General features: G+C 41.7%; 1 protein-coding gene across 22 annotated transcripts in view; it reads left to right on the top strand.

Moving 5' to 3' along the window:
• Positions 1–17795, top strand: part of Mhcl (Myosin heavy chain-like) — a 40007-nt gene extending 22212 nt beyond the window's left edge. For 6 of the 22 annotated variants that reach the window (XM_086838823.1, XM_086838824.1, XM_086838825.1 and 3 more), the window contains 8 exons: positions 1555–1689; positions 1757–1984; positions 6102–6467; positions 6526–6804; positions 14758–15716; positions 15776–16159; positions 16230–16412; positions 16931–17795. In XM_086838823.1, coding sequence (XP_086694949.1) covers positions 1555–1689; positions 1757–1984; positions 6102–6467; positions 6526–6804; positions 14758–15716; positions 15776–16159; positions 16230–16412; positions 16931–17108 — 2712 coding nt within the window. In that variant the 3' untranslated portion in view covers positions 17109–17795. Of the gene's footprint in view, positions 1–1554; positions 1690–1756; positions 1985–2806; positions 3368–3566; positions 5019–6101; positions 6468–6525; positions 6805–13785; positions 14582–14757; positions 15717–15775; positions 16160–16229; positions 16771–16914 lie in introns of those variants that run through there. The other 16 variants (XR_015272988.1, XR_015272991.1, XR_015272989.1 and 13 more) reach the window with 13 other exon arrangements.
• Positions 17796–18315: the final 520 nt, after the last annotated feature.

An 18315-nucleotide genomic window follows, 5' to 3' on the forward strand; every position in this document is an offset into this window, starting at 1 on the left:
AATCATTTTTTTGTCAGTCAGATTTACAAAACAGTTGTTTGAGTTGATTAACCTTGACTCAGTATATAATTTTTTTTTAATTATGTCGATTACGAACTCTGTGAATAATTATTTAGTTATTCACTTTCGTAATGTACGCTTTTTCGCCTGATAAATGTTACAATTTCTGTATATTAGATAAATCTTAGCTATTTTATTTGGTTTTTCGTTTGAAAATATCCCGTAGATAAGGTAGTCTGAATGCCCAATGTTCAATGAAAATTAGCTCCACGCGCTGGCTATAACCCCTTAAAACCGATTCAATTATTATACTGCAATTCTAATTTATTATCTTTAATATATAATACCAATAACGAAAAGAGCAATAGTCAAGTTTTATGAGGTTTTTAATTATTTATTACGGTATGCTAATAAAGAGTAATTATATTAATAGGACTTGTTAAGATACATTTAATATTATTTAACCATTTGCAAATCAGTAATTTATTTCTATATTTATTACTTATAATATATGTATATTGTATCTATAATTTAATGTAAAATATCTTTAGAAAACGTTATTATTCGCTGATCATCTGAGATCAAATAATGTCTGATGACAAAGTTCAATGAGTATCCGCGCTTTCTCCAAGTTGTAAGCTCGTCAACATTTAGTTTTTATTTGTTTTATTAGGTAGTTTGGACATACAGATTCATTTGCTCCCGAGACGCACTTCAGTTGATGATATTTGTTTCCAATTTGCTGGATACCTGGCACTCCCTTTATTATCCCATTGGTCATATCCGAGAGTCCGTGCATCCAGCCGCCAGTTTGCGATGACTGAGCCACACAAACTCTCGATGCGACGCTTCGGTTTGCCATTTCACATTGGTTTACTTTCATTTTTGTCTACGTGCCGGGCATAATTAAAATTTCGAGAAAATAGTTTCTCGACTTAGTCGCGAATTCGGCGTTGACAGAGAGAAAGAGCCAGAGAGAGAGAGAGAGAGATGGGGGCCACACCTCGAAGGTGCGTCGGGCCAGCAGCTAATTTGTATGGGAACCCGGTGGCCCTAAGTATGCTAAACACCTTTGCCACAGATACTCACTCGAGTATGTGCATTTCCACCTGCATGAACCGGCATTAGGAGGGCACCATTCCACTCGACTCCCGCTGGGGCCTGGCTTTATGGCAATATCTTGTTTACAATTTCATTTTCGTTGGCCTCTTCCCACTTTCACACCTGTAAGAGCTTTGGCATCTTTTTTTTGCGCACAGGTGTTCAAAATTTAAATCGCCATAGCTCATGCTCTGGATGTTCCTTCCGATGCCGCGGCATTAATCTCAATCTTCATTTGCAAGTCAGTTCCACCTTGACCTTCACTTCCTTGAATTGATTTGATTTGTTTTCATTGTTGTTGATTTTTAACTTTGTGCTTTGCTTCTAGGGTTGAGTTCGCTGAAGATTGTGCACCTGACACCTGAATGAAGATGTATATAATTCAGTGAAAAAGAAAAACGAATTATCCAGAAAATATAACTTATCTTTAAATCTTTTGCCTGCTCCTTTCAGATCCTCTTCCGCTCGGGAGTTCTTAGTGAACTGGAAGCCAAGCGCGATGTCCTGCTTTCTGATCGCATTATTCAGCTGCAAGCGTTTTGTCGCGGCTATTTGGCCCGCAAAAAGATGTCCCAGCGACGTGTTCAGGTAACTATTCCCAAGACTATCCTCTCTAAAACCATCCTCCTAATAAATTTCTCTACAAAACCCCCAGGAATTGGCTGTGCGTTGCATTCAACGCAATGTGAAGGCTTTCCTCGCCGTTCGCGACTGGCCCTGGTGGCGTCTCCTGGTACGGGTAACGCCTCTGCTGAACGTCCATCGCACCGAAGAGCAGCTGAAGACGGCCAACGAGGAGCTGCTAATGCTACGCGCCAAGCTGGAGAAGATCGAGTGCGATCGCAGTGAGGTCAAGGCGGAGAACCAGAAGCTGGAAGCCAAGGTGAGTCAACTTTTCATCTGATGGACCACTGTCTGGTCTGGCGTGGTCTGCAATTAAAATTGCACCACTTGACATGAAATGTCATCTGCGTGATCTTGTTTGGCGTTGGCAGCGCTCAGATATCTGGGGCGCCAAAAGATTTAACCATTGCGGGTACAGAAACAAAATGCCTCATATATTTAGATTGTATTGCAGTGGTGATTGCCACACAAGTAGAGAAACCATTTTAGCTTGATACTAAGAAATCTCAATATTTACTATGCCAAAAATTGCTATTATAATTTGGTTTCAACTTAAAGAAGCATAAGTTACAGAATGTATTCATTGAAAGCTAAGGCAAATGAGAAATGCATTTAAAAGTGCCAAATATTAATCTTCATCTGCTTGAAAATATCTTCAACATATTCGTACCATATTTTCTTTTATTACTTTAACGTTTTTAAAGCCTTATTGAGACTTTCTAAATAGCAATGTTTGATTAATCAAAGATATTCGGTTGAATCTCTTAATAAGTTTAAAGATCGTTTACAATTTCATTCGGTAAGATGTACGAGAGATGCACAATTTGCTGGTGGATTTCCATTTGTATTATTTGCTTTTTTAAAGTGGTCCAAAAATAGCACTTTGGGCATTGAACACCAACTGACTCTGACTCTGAGAGTGTGTATATGTATGTATGGAGAGATGGATGGGATGCGATGTGGATGCTGCGTACGGCAGTGTTTCGCACATATCGTTCGCCAGAATAGCCAGATGTATTTTTAAATGCTCTAAAAGATCATTAATAATACTTTGTCGCGCTACAGTTGAGTTGCAGCTGGGACGGGATATGCGATAGAATCTGCGACTGCCCTGCCTCGGTTCGATTTACATAATTCTCAAGATCCCCCACCGATGATTGCCAAATTATTGGATCAACAGTTGGCCGAAAGCAGGGCGGGCGACCGTGGGACCATAGATTATGTGATAGGCGGAACTGCTGCCGATGTTGCAATTGACTTGGCTCGATGGCGCCTCTCCGGCTCTTTGCAATTCCTCTCTTTCTCTCACTCTCGCTCTGTCTCTCGTGGGTTTTTGGCAAAAAGTGAGGAGCTTTTTCCGCTTTCTGGCCAGCACCGAAGCAAAATCCGTCCGTACGCATCGCTTAGTCGCCGAGAAAACGTCGCGTACGCCTGAGGCCCGTGGCGCCGTGTCCGGGAGATTCGATGCGATCCGATCCGATCTGATCCGATCCCATCTCGATTCGTTGTTTCCCTGCCGTGCGTGTATGTGAGATTTGCTGCCAAAAGCAATAAAAGCCCGGCGAAAACAAAGGAAAATCTGCTGGCGCGTGCACAAGTCACATAAAAATTCAGCCCGAGATAAATTTAAATTGCATCAACGGTCTCAAGTTTTTGACAGCCCCTAGCATAGTCCCCATATATAATACCCAGCAATACCACAAACAAACAAACAAAAAAAAAATAGCAAGAACTAAAAACAAACGACACCAAAAACCAACTCGATTGATATAACGAACCACGACAAAACGACACAGAAATTTCGAAATTTTGCGAACTAAAAAGAAAAAGAATTCGACAGAAATTGGCCAAGGAAACTTGCACAGAAACAAATACCCGAGCCACCACCTCTACCACCGCAAAGCCCTTAATCCTTAGTCCCCAAAAAACCCTTATATCCAACTCCCCTTAACCCATTCCTCTTCCCCGCTTGCCACTAATCCGAGCCCATGCCTCCCCTGTCGCCTGCTAATGAGGCCACTGCTGACATTGCAGCTTCGGGAGATGCAGATGCGGATGCTGGGCCTGTAGCATCGGACCGATTGGAGAAGGAGAAGTTCCTCGCCCGCGTGCTGGCAGCCATGAACGGTGGCCCCCGACTGGGAGCCCTTGGCTCCACCAACAATAGCAGCGGCTCCTCGTTAAACTCCACCCAGAGTGGCTCCGTCTCATTGTCCAGACCTCCCAAGCCGCCGACCAGCCAGGCGCGAAAGCAGATACGCCTGCTGCCCAAGCAACGAGAGCAGAGTCCCGTGCTGAGCAATGGCCACACCACCCGATCCACACAGAACCATCACATCAAAACCAACAACACCACCACCACCACCTCCAACACAACAAACACTAGCAGTAGCAGCATCCTCCACAAATACACCTCACGGACCACGGGTGGCAGTGGAGGCAGCTCGTCGCTTTCATCGTCATCCCTGCTGGGTAATAAGAACGTTCCCCCGGAGGACTCTGAAACCCCGTACGAGATCTCGCTGAAACTGCCACTCAACTCGCCCACAGGAGCGGACAGCGATCGTCTGCGTCTGGTCAACCGTTCGCCCAGCCCCGCCTATTCAGTGTCCTCACGATGTTCCACCCAGTCCTCAATTTCCAACTACCAGTCCAGCTCGCGCCTGCAAACTCCGCCGCGAAGGATATTCCCGCAGACGTACACCCGAGGATCGGGCGGAGTGGATCCGTACGAGATGCGGCAGCTGGAGAGTTCACCCGTGGTCTTCGATGGCAACCTGTCGTTTGTCCTGGGATGCCAGCGCCAGCCGGTGCACCAGTCGATGCGTGCCTCGCCGTCCTTTGAGGATCCTCGTACATCGTCCGCCTATCTCAGTGAGAAGATTCAGAACTTCCTGAAGCGCACTGACCATGTCCAGGAAGAGTGGACCGCCATGGGCAGAAGGACGCGTAGGACGACCAGCGGCAGTGGTAGAGGCGGCGGAGCACCGGACAGTCGCTGCACTACACCGGGGAGCACCTGTTCCGGATTTGATGACTACGACACCATCTCGCTGATCGAGCGACAGCGCGAACGGAACAGCATGGAAAGATGTGGATCGGTGGGACGCACTCGCTCCTCGCAGAACATCTTGACCAAGGCCTTCCAGTTGGCCAAGCAGTTGCCACACACACCGACTTCGCGCGGCAACTCGGTGGCCAGGGATCGGGAGTCCTCGGTGGCCACCATTAGCTTGACCAACGGGGATCACGACGACGATGATGATCGCACCATTCGCGAGGAGGATGATGAGGTATCGTGTTGCTGTTGTTTTTGTCTTTGTTGGGCTAACCTTGAGCTTGTCGTTTCAATTTCCCGCCTCGGTTCCATACTGAGTGCTCTTGAGTTTGGGTGATGATGTCTCCACCCCATAAATCCTCATAAATTCCTAAACAAACAGCACCCCCCTCAACGGGATGGGGATATGGGGCTTCCATGCTGCGCTGACATTGACAGCGGCAAAGTATCTCCGCCCACCCCACACCTGAGTCGGAGAAGGAGCATCTATTTTTGGGATCGGACATATCGTGAATCACACGTCGGAATTCTTTGAGTGCGGAGGAGGGAAATATTCCATATTCATAATCATAATATTTGTTGTTTCTCGACTGTGGCATTTGGGGCAAAATAAAAAATATGTATCAAAAGTATGGAGGCAATAGAAAAGTGTTTTCCAAAAATTTTTCTGGAAATACTATTTATTCGATACACTATCCAAATCCTCGAAGGGCAATGAACCGACCTTCTGTATCATTCATCCACTCAGTTCATTTCAATTTGTGTCATGGGAATAAGATTGAATAGGAGGATTTTTTGTCAGATTGTGATGCTTTGATCTATGTCCAAGTAAATGATCCTACGTATGAGTAATTTTTAGTCCATTTTTCTTGCCAACGTATTTCCTAGATTTTTAGTATAAACGACGTCAGAAGAATGAGAAATTATGCAAATAGCTTGTGTCGTTATCAATTAAAGAACGAATTTCTTAAAGAAATTGTTAATAGTATTAAAATAATACTTTTAGGCAAAGCTTTTATGACTTATATATTCATATCGGATGTAAATATTGTTGCTACTTCCTTTTGGTACTTCAGCTGTTCAAGGTTATAAGTTCATCCCACACTATATATCAACATATATATCCGATACTCCCGACAAATGCGGGTTTATAAATAATGATCTCACTTGTTTAGACACATGGCAGACAGAAGTAGAGATCGCACAATTTGAATCCAAACAAACAGTCAAATAATACGATAATAAATTCCTTGAGAAAACTGGAACATAATTAAAAATGAATGCTCTATACTCTCCGAATATCCTCAACTCTTTGCAGCTATCCGAGCTGACTGTGGACCTTGCCGAAGAGCGATCCACGGCCCACATAGCCACCGAGCGCCTGGAGGCGGAGACCGCCGAGCGCCTGAAGCTGGAGAAGGAGCTCGGCGATCAGGCCAATAAGGTGAAGAACCTGCAGGAGACGACGGAGAAGCTGGAGATGGAGCTGATATGCGCCAAGTCCGATCTGAATGGAATTTCCGAGGACGAGGATGCCGAGAACGAGGACGGTGGTGGCGGAGTTTACAAGCTCAAGTACGAGCGGGTGGCCCGGGAGCTGGAGTTCACCAAGCGGCGGCTGCACACACAGCACGAGCACGATCTGGAACAGCTGGTCGGGCTCAAGAAGCAATTGGAAAAGAAGGTACGCAGAACAGATCAAAGAATTCCCCTAGATATATCCTAATCTATCCCTTCCACAGCTTTCCGATGCCTACGAAGAAGTTGAGGAGCAACGTCAGGTTGTGGGCCAATGGAAGCGCAAGGCACAGAAGATGACCAACGAGATGAACGATCTGCGCATGCTGCTCGAGGAGCAAAATGCACGCAACAATTTGCTCGAGAAGAAGCAGCGCAAGTTCGATGCCGAGTGCCAGTCCCTGCAGGATGCGGCTCGCCAGGAGCGCCAGGCTAAGGAGCGTTACGGTCGCGAGAAGGACGTTCTGCAGGCCGAGAAATTCACACTAGAGCAGTCACTAGCGGTAAGTCCATAGTTTCTTCCAGTGGAGTTGATTTGCTAATCTTAGGCAACATGCTGCTAGTCAGTCGCGGCAACATGTTGACAAGAGCATGTTGTCGCAAAAAACATGAGTTCCGATATAACACTGTTCTGCCGGAAATTTAGGTTTTTACATTCACAGTTTTGCATTTTTATCTATTTTTAACGATTGTTTGTATGACAGCTATATGATATACATAGAAGTCCGATTTTCATAAAATTTTACACCAAATTCTATAATAATTTTTAATGGCAATATATGAAATTTGATGAAAATGCATTGAAAACTGGAAAAGTTATACTATTTTTCTTTACATTTTCCGATCGTTTCTATAGCAGCTATATATATTTATATATAGTCAACCGATTCGCCATGGTCCGACTTATATCCCAGTAAAATTATATTGAAGAATAACTTCATAGTTTCATTCAAATAGCTTGCTCTTCAATTTGTTCGAAAACAAATCTCGCACTTGTGTGCATATGATTCCCAACTACTTCTAACATCCCCGGAACGAAGTGAGTGCTGCCGACCAACTCTCAGATATGTGTTGTGTTACAAAAGTTGCAAGTCATTGTTTATTAGTGTTCAAAGTTAGTAACTAATCATACATACTTACTGGTTATAGATACTTACTGATCATAGTTACTTGCTGGTCATAGATTCATACTGTTCTGAGTTAATTATTGATCTTAGCTACTTACTGTTCATAGATACTTACTGTTCAGAGCTACTTACTGCTCATAGTTACTTAATGATCATAGTTAATTACTGATTATAGTTCTATAAATCGTCCGATTGTTCCTATGTCAGCTATATATATGTATATATAGTCCACCGATTCGCCATGCTCCGACTTGTGTACCAGTAAAATTATTTTGAAGAATAACTTCATAGTTTCATTCAAATAGCTTGCTCTTTAATTTGTTCCAAAACAAATCTCGCACTTGTGTGCATATGATTCCCAACTACTTCTAACATCCCCGGAACGAAGTGAGTGCTGCCGACCAACTCTCAGATATGTGTTGTGTTACAAAAGTTGCAAGTCATTGTTTATTAGTGTTCAAAGTTAGTAACTTATCATACATACTTACTGGTTATAGATACTTACTGATCATAGTTACTTGCTGGTCATAGATTCTTACTGTTCAGAGTTAATTATTGATCTTAGCTACTTACTGGTCATAGATACTTACTGTTCAGAGCTACTTACTGCTCATAATTACTTAATGATCATAGTTAATTACTGATTATAGTTCTATAAATCGTACTGGTCATAGATTCTTACTGTTCAGAGTTAATTATTGATCTTAGCTACTTACTGTTCAGAGCTACTTACTGCTCATAGTTACTTAATGATCATAGTTAATTACTGATTATAGTTCTATAAATCGTCCGATTGTTCCTATGTCAGCTATATATATGTACATATAGTCCACCGATTCGCCATGCTCCGACTTGTGTACCAGTAAAATTAATTTGAAGAATAACTTCATAGTTTCATTCAAATAGCTTGCTCTTTAATTTGTTCCAAAACAAATCTCGCACTTGTGTGCATATGATTCCCAACTACTTCTAACATCCCCGGAACGAAGTGAGTGCTGCCGACCAACTCTCAGATATGTGTTGTGTTACAAAAGTTGCAGGTCATTGTTTATTAGTGTTCAAAGTTAGTAACTTATAATACTTACTTGCTGCTCATAGATACCTTCTGATCATAGTTACTTGCTGGCCATAGATTCTTACTGTTCAGAGTTAATTATTGATCTTAGCTACTTACTGGTCATAGATACTTACTGTTCAGAGTTTACTACTGATCATAGATACTTACTGTTCAGAGTTACTGGTCATAGATACTTACTGTTCGAAGTTAATTACTGATCATTGATATTTACTGTTCAGAGTTACTTACTGCTCATAGCTACTTAATGATCATAGTTAAATACTGATTATAGTTCTATAAATCGTCCGATTGTTCCTATGTCAGCTATATATATGTATATATAGTCCACCGATTCACCATGGTCCGACATATATACCAGTAAAATTATATTGAAGAATAACTTCAGAGTTTCATTCAAATAGCTTGCTCTTCAATTTGTTCCAAAACAAATGTCGCACTTGTGTGCATATGATTCCCAACTACTTCTAACATCCCCGGAACGAAGTGAGTGCTGCCGACCGACTCTCAGATATGTGTTGTGTTACAAAAGTTGCAAGTCATTGTTTATTAGTGTTCAAAGTTAGTAACTTATCATACATACTTACTGATTATAGATACTTACTGATCATAGTTACTTGCTGGTCATAGATTCTTACTGTTCAGAGTTAATTATTGATCTTAGCTACTTACTGGTCATAGATACTTACTGTTCAGAGCTACTTACTGCTATAGTACTTAATGGCTCATAGTTACTTAATGATCATAGTTAAATACTGATTATAGTTCTATAAATCGTCTGATTGTTCTTATGTCAGCTATCTATATGTATATATAGTCCACCGATTCGCCATGGTCCGACTTATATACCAGATAAATTATATTGAAGAATAACTTCAGAGTTTAATTCAAATTGCTTGCTTTTCAATTTGTTCCAAAACAAATGTCGCACTTGTGTGCATTTGATTCCCAACTGCTTCTAACATCCCGGGAACGAAGTGACTGCTGCCGACCGACTCTCGTATATGTGTTGTGTTACAAAAGTTGCAAGTCATTGTTTATTAGTGTTCAAAGTTAGTTACTTATCATACGTACTTACTGGTTATAGATACTTACTGATCATAGTCACTTGCTGTTCCAAGATACTTACTGTTCAGAGCTACTTACTGATCTTAGCTACTTACTGCTCGTAGATACTTACTGTTCAGAGCTACTTACTCTCCATAGTTACTTAATGATCATAGTTAAGTACTGATTATAGTTCTATAAATCGTCCGATTGTTCCTATGTCAGCTATATATATGTATATATAGTCCACCGATTCGCCATGGTCCGACTTATATACCAGTTAAATTATATTGAAGAATAACTTCAGAGTTTCATTCAAATTGCTTGCTCTTCAATTTGTTCCAAAACAAATGTCGCACTTGTGTGCATATGATTCTCAACTGCTTCTAACATCCACGGAACGAAGTGACTGCTGCCGACCGACTCTCGGATATGTGTTGTTACAAAAGTTGCAAGTCATTGTTTATTAGTGTTCAAAGTTAGTAACTAATCATACATACTTACTGGTTATAGATACTTACTGATCATAGTTACTTGCTGGTCATAGATTCTTACTGTTCAGAGTTAATTATTGATCTTAGCTACTTACTGTTCATAGATACTTACTGTTCAGAGCTACTTACTGCTCATAGTTACTTAATGATCATAGTTAATTACTGATTATAGTTCTATAAATCGTCCGATTGTTCCTATGTCAGCTATATATATGTATATATAGTCCACCGATTCGCCATGGTCCGACTTATATACCAGTTAAATTATATTGAAGAATAACTTCAGAGTTTCATTCAAATTGCTTGCTCTTCAATTTGTTCCAAAACAAATGTCGCACTTGTGTGCATATGATTCCCAACTGCTTCTAACATCCCGAGAACGAAGTGACTGCTGCCGACCGACTCTCGTATATGTGTTGTGTTACAAAAGTTGCAAGTCATTGTTTATTAGTGTTCAAAGTTAGTTACTTATCATACGTACTTACTGGTTATAGATACTTACTGATCATAGTCACTTGCTGTTCACTGGTCATAGATTCTTACTGTTCAGAGTTAATTATTGATCTTAGCTACTTACTGTTCAGAGCTACTTACTGCTCATAGTTACTTAATGATCATAGTTAATTACTGATTATAGTTCTATAAATCGTCCGATTGTTCCTATGTCAGCTATATATATGTATATATAGTCCACCGATTCGCCATGCTCCGACTTATATACCAGTTAAATTATATTGAAGAATAACTTCAGAGTTTCATTCAAATTGCTTGCTCTTTAATTTGTTCCAAAACAAATGTCGCACTTGTGTGCATATGATTCCCAACTGCTTCTAACATCCCCGAGAACGAAGTGACTGCTGCCGACCGACTCTCGTATATGTGTTGTGTTACAAAAGTTGCAAGTCATTGTTTATTAGTGTTCAAAGTTAGTTACTTATCATACGTACTTACTGGTTATAGATACTTACTGATCATAGTCACTTGCTGTCCATAGATACTTACTGTTCAGAGTTAATTATTGATCTTAGCTACTTACTGCTCGTAGATACTTACTGTTCAGAGCTACTTACTCCCCATAGTTACTTAATGATCATAGTTAAGTACTGATTATAGTTCTATAAATCGTCCGATTGTTCCTGTCAGCTATATATATGTATATATAGTCCACCGATTCGCCATGGTCCGACTTATATACCAGTTAAATTATATTGAAGAATAACTTCAGAGTTTCATTCAATTTGCTTGCTCTTCAATTTGTTCCAAAACAAATGTCGCACTTGTGTGCATATGATTCTCAACTGCTTCTAACATCCACGGAACGAAGTGACTGCTGCCGACCGACTCTCGGATATGTGTTGTTACAAAAGTTGCAAGTCATTGTTTATTAGTGTTCAAAGTTAGTAACTTATCATACATACTTACTGGTTATAGATACTTACTGATCATAGTCACTTGCTGTTCCAAGATACTTACTGTTCAGAGCTACTTACTGATCTTAGCTACTTACTGCTCATAGATACTTACTGTTCAGAGCTACTTACTACTTATAGTTACTTAATGATCATAGTTAATTACTGATTATAGTTCTATAAATCGTCCGATTGTTCCTATGTCAGCTATATATATGTATATATAGTCCACCGATTCGCCATGGTCCGACTTATATACCAGTAAAATTATATTGAAGAATAACTTCAGAGTTTCATTCAAATTGCTTGCTCTTCAATTTGTTCCAAAACAAATGTCGCACTTGTGTGCATATGATTCCCAACTGCTTCTAACATCCCCGGAACGAAGTGACTGCTGCCGACCGACTCTCGTATATGTGTTGTGTTACAAAAGTTGCAAGTCATTGTTTATTAGTGTTCAAAGTTAGTAACTTATCATACATACTTACTGGTTATAGATACTTACTGATCATAGTTACTTGCTGTTCAAAGATTCTTACTGTTCAGAGTTAATTACTTATCTTAGCTACTTACTGCTCATAGATACTTACTGTTCAGAGCTACTTACTGCTCATAGTTACTTAATGATCATAGTTAATTACTGATTATAGTTCTATAAATTGTCCGATTGTTCCTAGGTCAGCTATATATATGTATATATACTACACCATTGCCATGGTCGACTTATATACCAGTTAAATTATATTGAAGAATAACTCAATTTTCATTCATTCTAACATCCCCGGAACGAACTGAGTGCTGCCGACCAACTCTCAGATATGTGCTGTGTTACAAAAGTTGCAAGTCATTGTTTATTAGTGTTCAAAGTTAGTAACTTATAATACTTACTTGCTGCTCATAGATACCTTCTGATCATAGTTACTTGCTGGTCATAGATTCTTACTGTTCAGAGTTAATTATTGATCTTAGCTACTTACTGGTCATAGATACTTACTGTTCAGAGCTACTTACTGCTCATAGTTACTTAATGATCATAGTTAATTACTGATTATAGTTCTATAAATCGTCCGATTGTTCCTATGTCAGCTATATATATGTATATATAGTCCACCGATTCGCCATGTTCCGACTGGTATACCAGTAAAATTATATTGAAGAATAACTTCAGAGTTTCATTCAAATAGCTTGCTCTTTAATTTGTTCCAAAACAAATCTCGCACTTGTGTGCATATGATTCCCAACTACTTCTAACATCCCCGGAACGAAGTGAGTGCTGCCGACCAACTCTCAGATATGTGTTGTGTTACAAAAGTTGCAAGTCATTGTTTATTAGTGTTCAAAGTTAGTAACTTATAATACTTACTTGCTGCTCATAGATACCTTCTGATCATAGGTACTTGCTGGTCATAGATTCTTACTGTTCAGAGTTAATTATTGATCTTAGCTACTTACTGGTCATAGATACTTACTGTTCAGTATTAGTTTATTACTGATGATCAGTAAGATTATAGTTTATAAGATCATCTTGTTATGTCAGCTATGCATAGTAAATACTTACTGTTCAGAGTCTACTTACGGTCATAGATATCTGAATGCTGTTCGAAGTTCAAATTACTTGATCATAGTTATACAAATGTCGACTGTTCAGAGTTACTGGTCATAGATACTTACTGTTCGAAGTTAATTACTGATCATAGATATTTACTGTTCAGAGTTACTTACTGCTCATAGCTACTTAATGATCATAGTTAAATACTGATTATAGTTCTATAAATCGTCCGATTGTTCCTAGGTCAGGTATATATATGTATATATAGTCCACCGATTCGCCATGGTCCGACTTATATACCAGTAAAATTATATTGACGAATAACTTAATAGTTTCATTCAAATAGCTTGCTCCTAAATTTGTTCCAAAACAAATCTCGCACTTGTAAGCATATGATTCCCAACTACTTCTAACATCCCCGGAACGAACTGAGTGCTGCCGACCAACTCTCAGATATGTGTTGTGTTACAAAAGTTGCAAGTCATTGTTTATTAGTGTTCAAAGTTAGTAACTTATCATACATACTTACTGGTTATAGATACTTACTGATCATAGTTAGTTACTGTTCATAGATACTTACTGTTCAGAGTTAATTACTGATCATAGTTACTTGTTGCTCTTATTTACTGACCATAGTTATTTACGGATCATAATTACTTAATGTTCATTGATACTTACGGATTATAATATTGTATGATAATATTTTGCAATTAAAACATGTAAGTCTTCCGAGAAAATGTAATTAAATATCGATTACACTTTACTATTCATTTGTTTGTGTAGGTCAGGTAGGAACGAGTTACTCAAATTTGCTGGCCAGTGTGTGCCAGCAAGTGGCGGCACGTTGCGCACATTGCAGTCGAGATACAGATACAGATACTGCATATCTCGGGCTCGGAAACTCGTTCGGCTTGTTTGCCCATGGCCTGCGCCTGCGTTCCTCCTAGGCCGCCTGCCTACCTGCCCACACCGAGCATTCGACACATGCACGCATGTGCGGCATGTGCGACTCGCTCTCTCGCCTAGTTCCATTCCGAGATCTTCCAGTTGTCGGTTCTCGGTTCTCGGTTCTTATGTTTTTATCGGCCTGTACTCAAACCGTTCCCTCCTTCTGCTCGTTCTCTCTCAATGGCTCAGTTCGTCGCGCTATATCTCTGTATCTCAGTGTCGGTCGGCGGTTCGGTCACACATTTGTGGATCTCCGCTTTGCCGCTTTCTTCATTGTTCCGCTCGACAGTAGCTCGACGAACGTCAACGTGCGATAACTGGAGTACATAGAGCTGTCTCTGGCCTCTGTTGCCTTCGTTTCGTCTGTTGCAGCGTTCTTGATTACTCGGCCTGGCAAAAAAAAAGAAATTAAAACGTTGGCGGCGGCGTTCTCATTACGCTTTCGATACTCATAATTAGCTGGCAGAGGAAGAGCCTCCATGGAGGGCGATAACTGAACTGGCCACTGCTGCGATTTAGATACCATAAACCCCGAGGGAGAGGCACACAAAAGAGACACATAGAGACAATTTCCCAGCCAAGCACAAGTACAGCCATGAGTTTCCGCTATTCAACTCGGCTGATGATTCAAGTGAGTCCGAATGGGCACAAAGCCCAGATCCAAACTCCAGAAAACTGAGTCCATTAAGGTGACTAAATGGAGGCCTTTATAATGTAGTGAATATATACTGAATTTATCACTAGGGAGTGCCTGAATAATTGTAATAAATTCTTAAATATGTAACTATTTATTCATTTATTTTCCAGGATACCCGTCTAGATCTTGAGCTCAAAGAGGAGAAACTTGCCTCGCTGCAGCGCGAACTGGATGAGATGACCTTTGGCGGTGGCACCGAGGAAGAGTTTGCCCAGCTGCGACGCTCTAAAAATGAAACAGAGCGTCGAGCCAAGGAGCAGGAGGAGGAGCTGGATGAGATGGCCGGACAGATACAGCTTCTCGAGCAGGCCAAGCTGCGTCTCGAGATGTCCCTGGAAACGATGCGCAAGGAGGCGCGTCGCGAGTCACAGCAGCGCGATGAGGAGCTGGAGGAGGTTCGGGGCAATGGGTACAAAAAGATCAAGGCTCTCGAGTGCCAACTGGAAACGGAGCACGAGGAGAGGACCCTGTTGCTACGCGAAAAGCACGAGCTGGAGCGTCGTCTCTCCTCCATGGAGGATCGTGACCGTGTTGATCGCGATGCCGAGGAGGCACTCAACCAGAAGCTGCGACGTGACTTGCGCAAGTATAAGGCCCTGCTCAAGGATGCCCAGACGCAGCTGGAGAGGCTGAAGGCAGACACGCCTGGTAAGACGCTCATCCGTCAGCTGCGCAATCAGCTGGAAGATGCCGAATCCGCTCGATCTCTGGCTCTCAAGGCGCGGCAAGCAGCTGAAGCGGAACTAACCGAAGTGCAGGCCATGTTCGAGGAATCACATCGTGGCAGAAACGATGCTGAGGAGCGGGCCAACGCGGCGACTAGGGAGGCGGTCGAGCTGCAGGCCCAGATCGATGAGAACGAGGAGGAGATGAGTGAACTGATGAAGAAGTACAGCGCCACCGTCAAGCAGCTAAATGCTGAACAGATCAACGTCTCCGAGGCGGAATTTAAGCTCAACGAGATGGAGGCCGAGCGTAACAATCTAAAGGAGCAGGTCACCGATCTGCAGCACCGTCTAGACAACGTCGAGAATCTGGGTGATCCCTCTATGGCCATGATGTCTAAGCGGTAAGTTATAAAAAAAACCTACTATTATTATGAAGTTAATCACTTAATAAAATCAACAGCTTGGAGCTACGCACCAAGGAGCTGGAATCCCGCCTCGAATTGGAACAGGCCACCCGGGCTAGACTGGAGGTGCAGGTGAACCGTCACAAGGAGGCCCTTGAAAAGCTTCAGAACGAGGTTACGCAGTCAAAGATGCGCGAGATGCAGGCCCAGGATGCGCTCAAAAAGTCGCAAAAGAGTCTGCGCGACATGCGCGAGGAGTTCCATACTGTCTCTAGCCGCGAACAGGAGTCGCTAGCCCGTCGCAAGGATCTCGAGAAGAAGATGGAGCAAATGGAATCGGAGGGAGCGGCCCTTAAGAACGACTTGCGCCTGGCCCTGCAACGTATAGCGGATCTGCAGCAGGCCATGGAGGAGGAGGGTGAGGAGGAGCTGAGTGAGAGGTAATTACAAATGAAGCTACCCTATTGCTGAGACACAAAACTAAAGATTTTTGATTCCACACCATTGCAGCGACGAAAGCCTTAGTTCTGTGGGCTCCATTAGCGACCTGGAGGAGCGACTGCGGCCCGTGCACGTAAAGCGCAGCTCACAGCAGTCGCTGAACGGCAGCATCGGTGGCGGCGTCGGTGGAAACGGCACAGTTGTTAGCACCACGCGCACCGTGGTCTTTGAAAAGGAAGACAACAGCCCTAGGTACGCTGATAACGAAGTCAACTCGAACAGCAGACAGCAGCACAAGCATTAAGGCCCAAGCACAGCGTAGACTCTCTCACCCTCTAGTTGTCCGCCTCTTAATATCGCCTATCGCTAGTTAGCTATAGTCTGTAAGGTCTGTTGCTATTGCCGGCTTATCTAATTTAAATAATTAAATCATACATGCAAACCATCCGCCACAATCCACCATCCGCAATCCGCCTCCACATCCACAAATGACCCCAAAAACCAACGCGACAACCGCCGTCAATGCTTCAATGCTCCAAACAAAACCAACCAACAAATGAATGCCTCCTGCCGCCCTAAACAAACTCATAAAAACCAAACACCCGAAAAACGATGCGTGTAAATATGTTAATGCGTATGTGACAAAAAAAAAAAACAACAACAACTCCTCGTTCCACTCCGCTCTCATCCGCTGCTCCGCCACGCCCTGCTCCACTCCTTCCTCCTCCGCGTGTGTATGCGTGTAAACCATTAGCTTTTTCTTATTGTAGAATAACAGTGACGTCGCCATCGTCGCCACACATTCATAAGCTGGCAGTGGCGGCCAAAGCCATACCGGCCACCAAACCGGACACAAAGCCTGCAGCCTCGGCAGCCAAACCAACGGCGGCCGCACCGACCAGGATGGGATTAACGGTGCCAGTGGTTCACCAGAATGGCCAGCCGTAGTAGACGCATCCTTGTCTGTTCGTGGCCCCGCGGCTGCAGTTTGTAACAAGTAATTCTTATTTTTTTATTAGTTGTTTACCATTTTTATTTGATTACTGTTTAGTTCAATATGTTTAACTATTTATTATCGAAATATAGCTACATGATATAATATATGATATATATTTAAAAACCCAAACGGCATTCGCAAGCAATGCTAAATCGTAGTTAATTTAATTTGCGCGACAGTCCCTAAAGAAAAGTGATTAACAACAAGTTTTTATCTCTCTCAAAACAAACAAAAACACAACGGAACTAACACCTATAGCCTATATAGAATATAGTCTCCATTATCCTATAGCCAACTTAAATGAAATTAGTTAAACGCGTTTCAAAATCATAGGAAAGTGTATTGCAATGGCAGTTGAATCCCATATGAACGAGTATTTTACAAATAACTCCCTATTCTTATACGAACCATCATCATTATCATCCCCATCGTAACTTCAGTAACTAAACGTCATTATTAGCTTCATTCATCATGTACGGAAAAGAAATTAAAAACTATATAAGCAAAGATACAGTAATATATATATTGGAATATGAAATTTTGCAGAAATCATCAAAAATGACAAAAAAAAATTCAAGTCCTTATAGAAAACTAACAAACCGAACATAAACAAATAAATATATTGTTATAAAACTCAAGTGTGTACGTTTTTTCATAAAGATGTTAATTTTGTCTTTCACAAAGCTGTGTTAATTATGACCTATTCTGTTTATCCAGTTAAAACTACCATCAATGGTAAATCAAAAGTTCTATTTCAAGCAACTAGGCTTTAAATTAGACCCATATTTGAACCAATTCGCCAAAATGAAAGGCATGTCAAAATTGATAATCTTGAACGTTTTTCGCGCAATTACATTGCCACAAGTTTGAAATCAATGAGCAACCATCAAAAGTCAGTGCCTAAAAATGGCACACGAGCAGCACTTGGCCCAAAACAGAACTTCCGGGTAAGAAGTCAGTAAGCCAAGCCACCTCTTAAGCTTGCAAGCCACGATGATTTATTTGGGTAAACACGCACGCTGCTAGGTCGAGGTCAAATGTGTAAGACTCAGCCGGGCCCATATCCAGACCAGACCAGACCAAGGGCTACAAATCTGGCACCCACTTACCCGTGCCTCTGGCCCAGACCGGAGCCGAAAAGCTATTAAGTGGCACCGT

Source organism: Drosophila serrata, unplaced genomic scaffold (assembly GCF_035046125.1).
Source record: "Drosophila serrata isolate PLE 108 unplaced genomic scaffold, ASM3504612v1 contig_360, whole genome shotgun sequence".
Classification (NCBI taxonomy): domain Eukaryota; kingdom Metazoa; phylum Arthropoda; class Insecta; order Diptera; family Drosophilidae; genus Drosophila; species Drosophila serrata.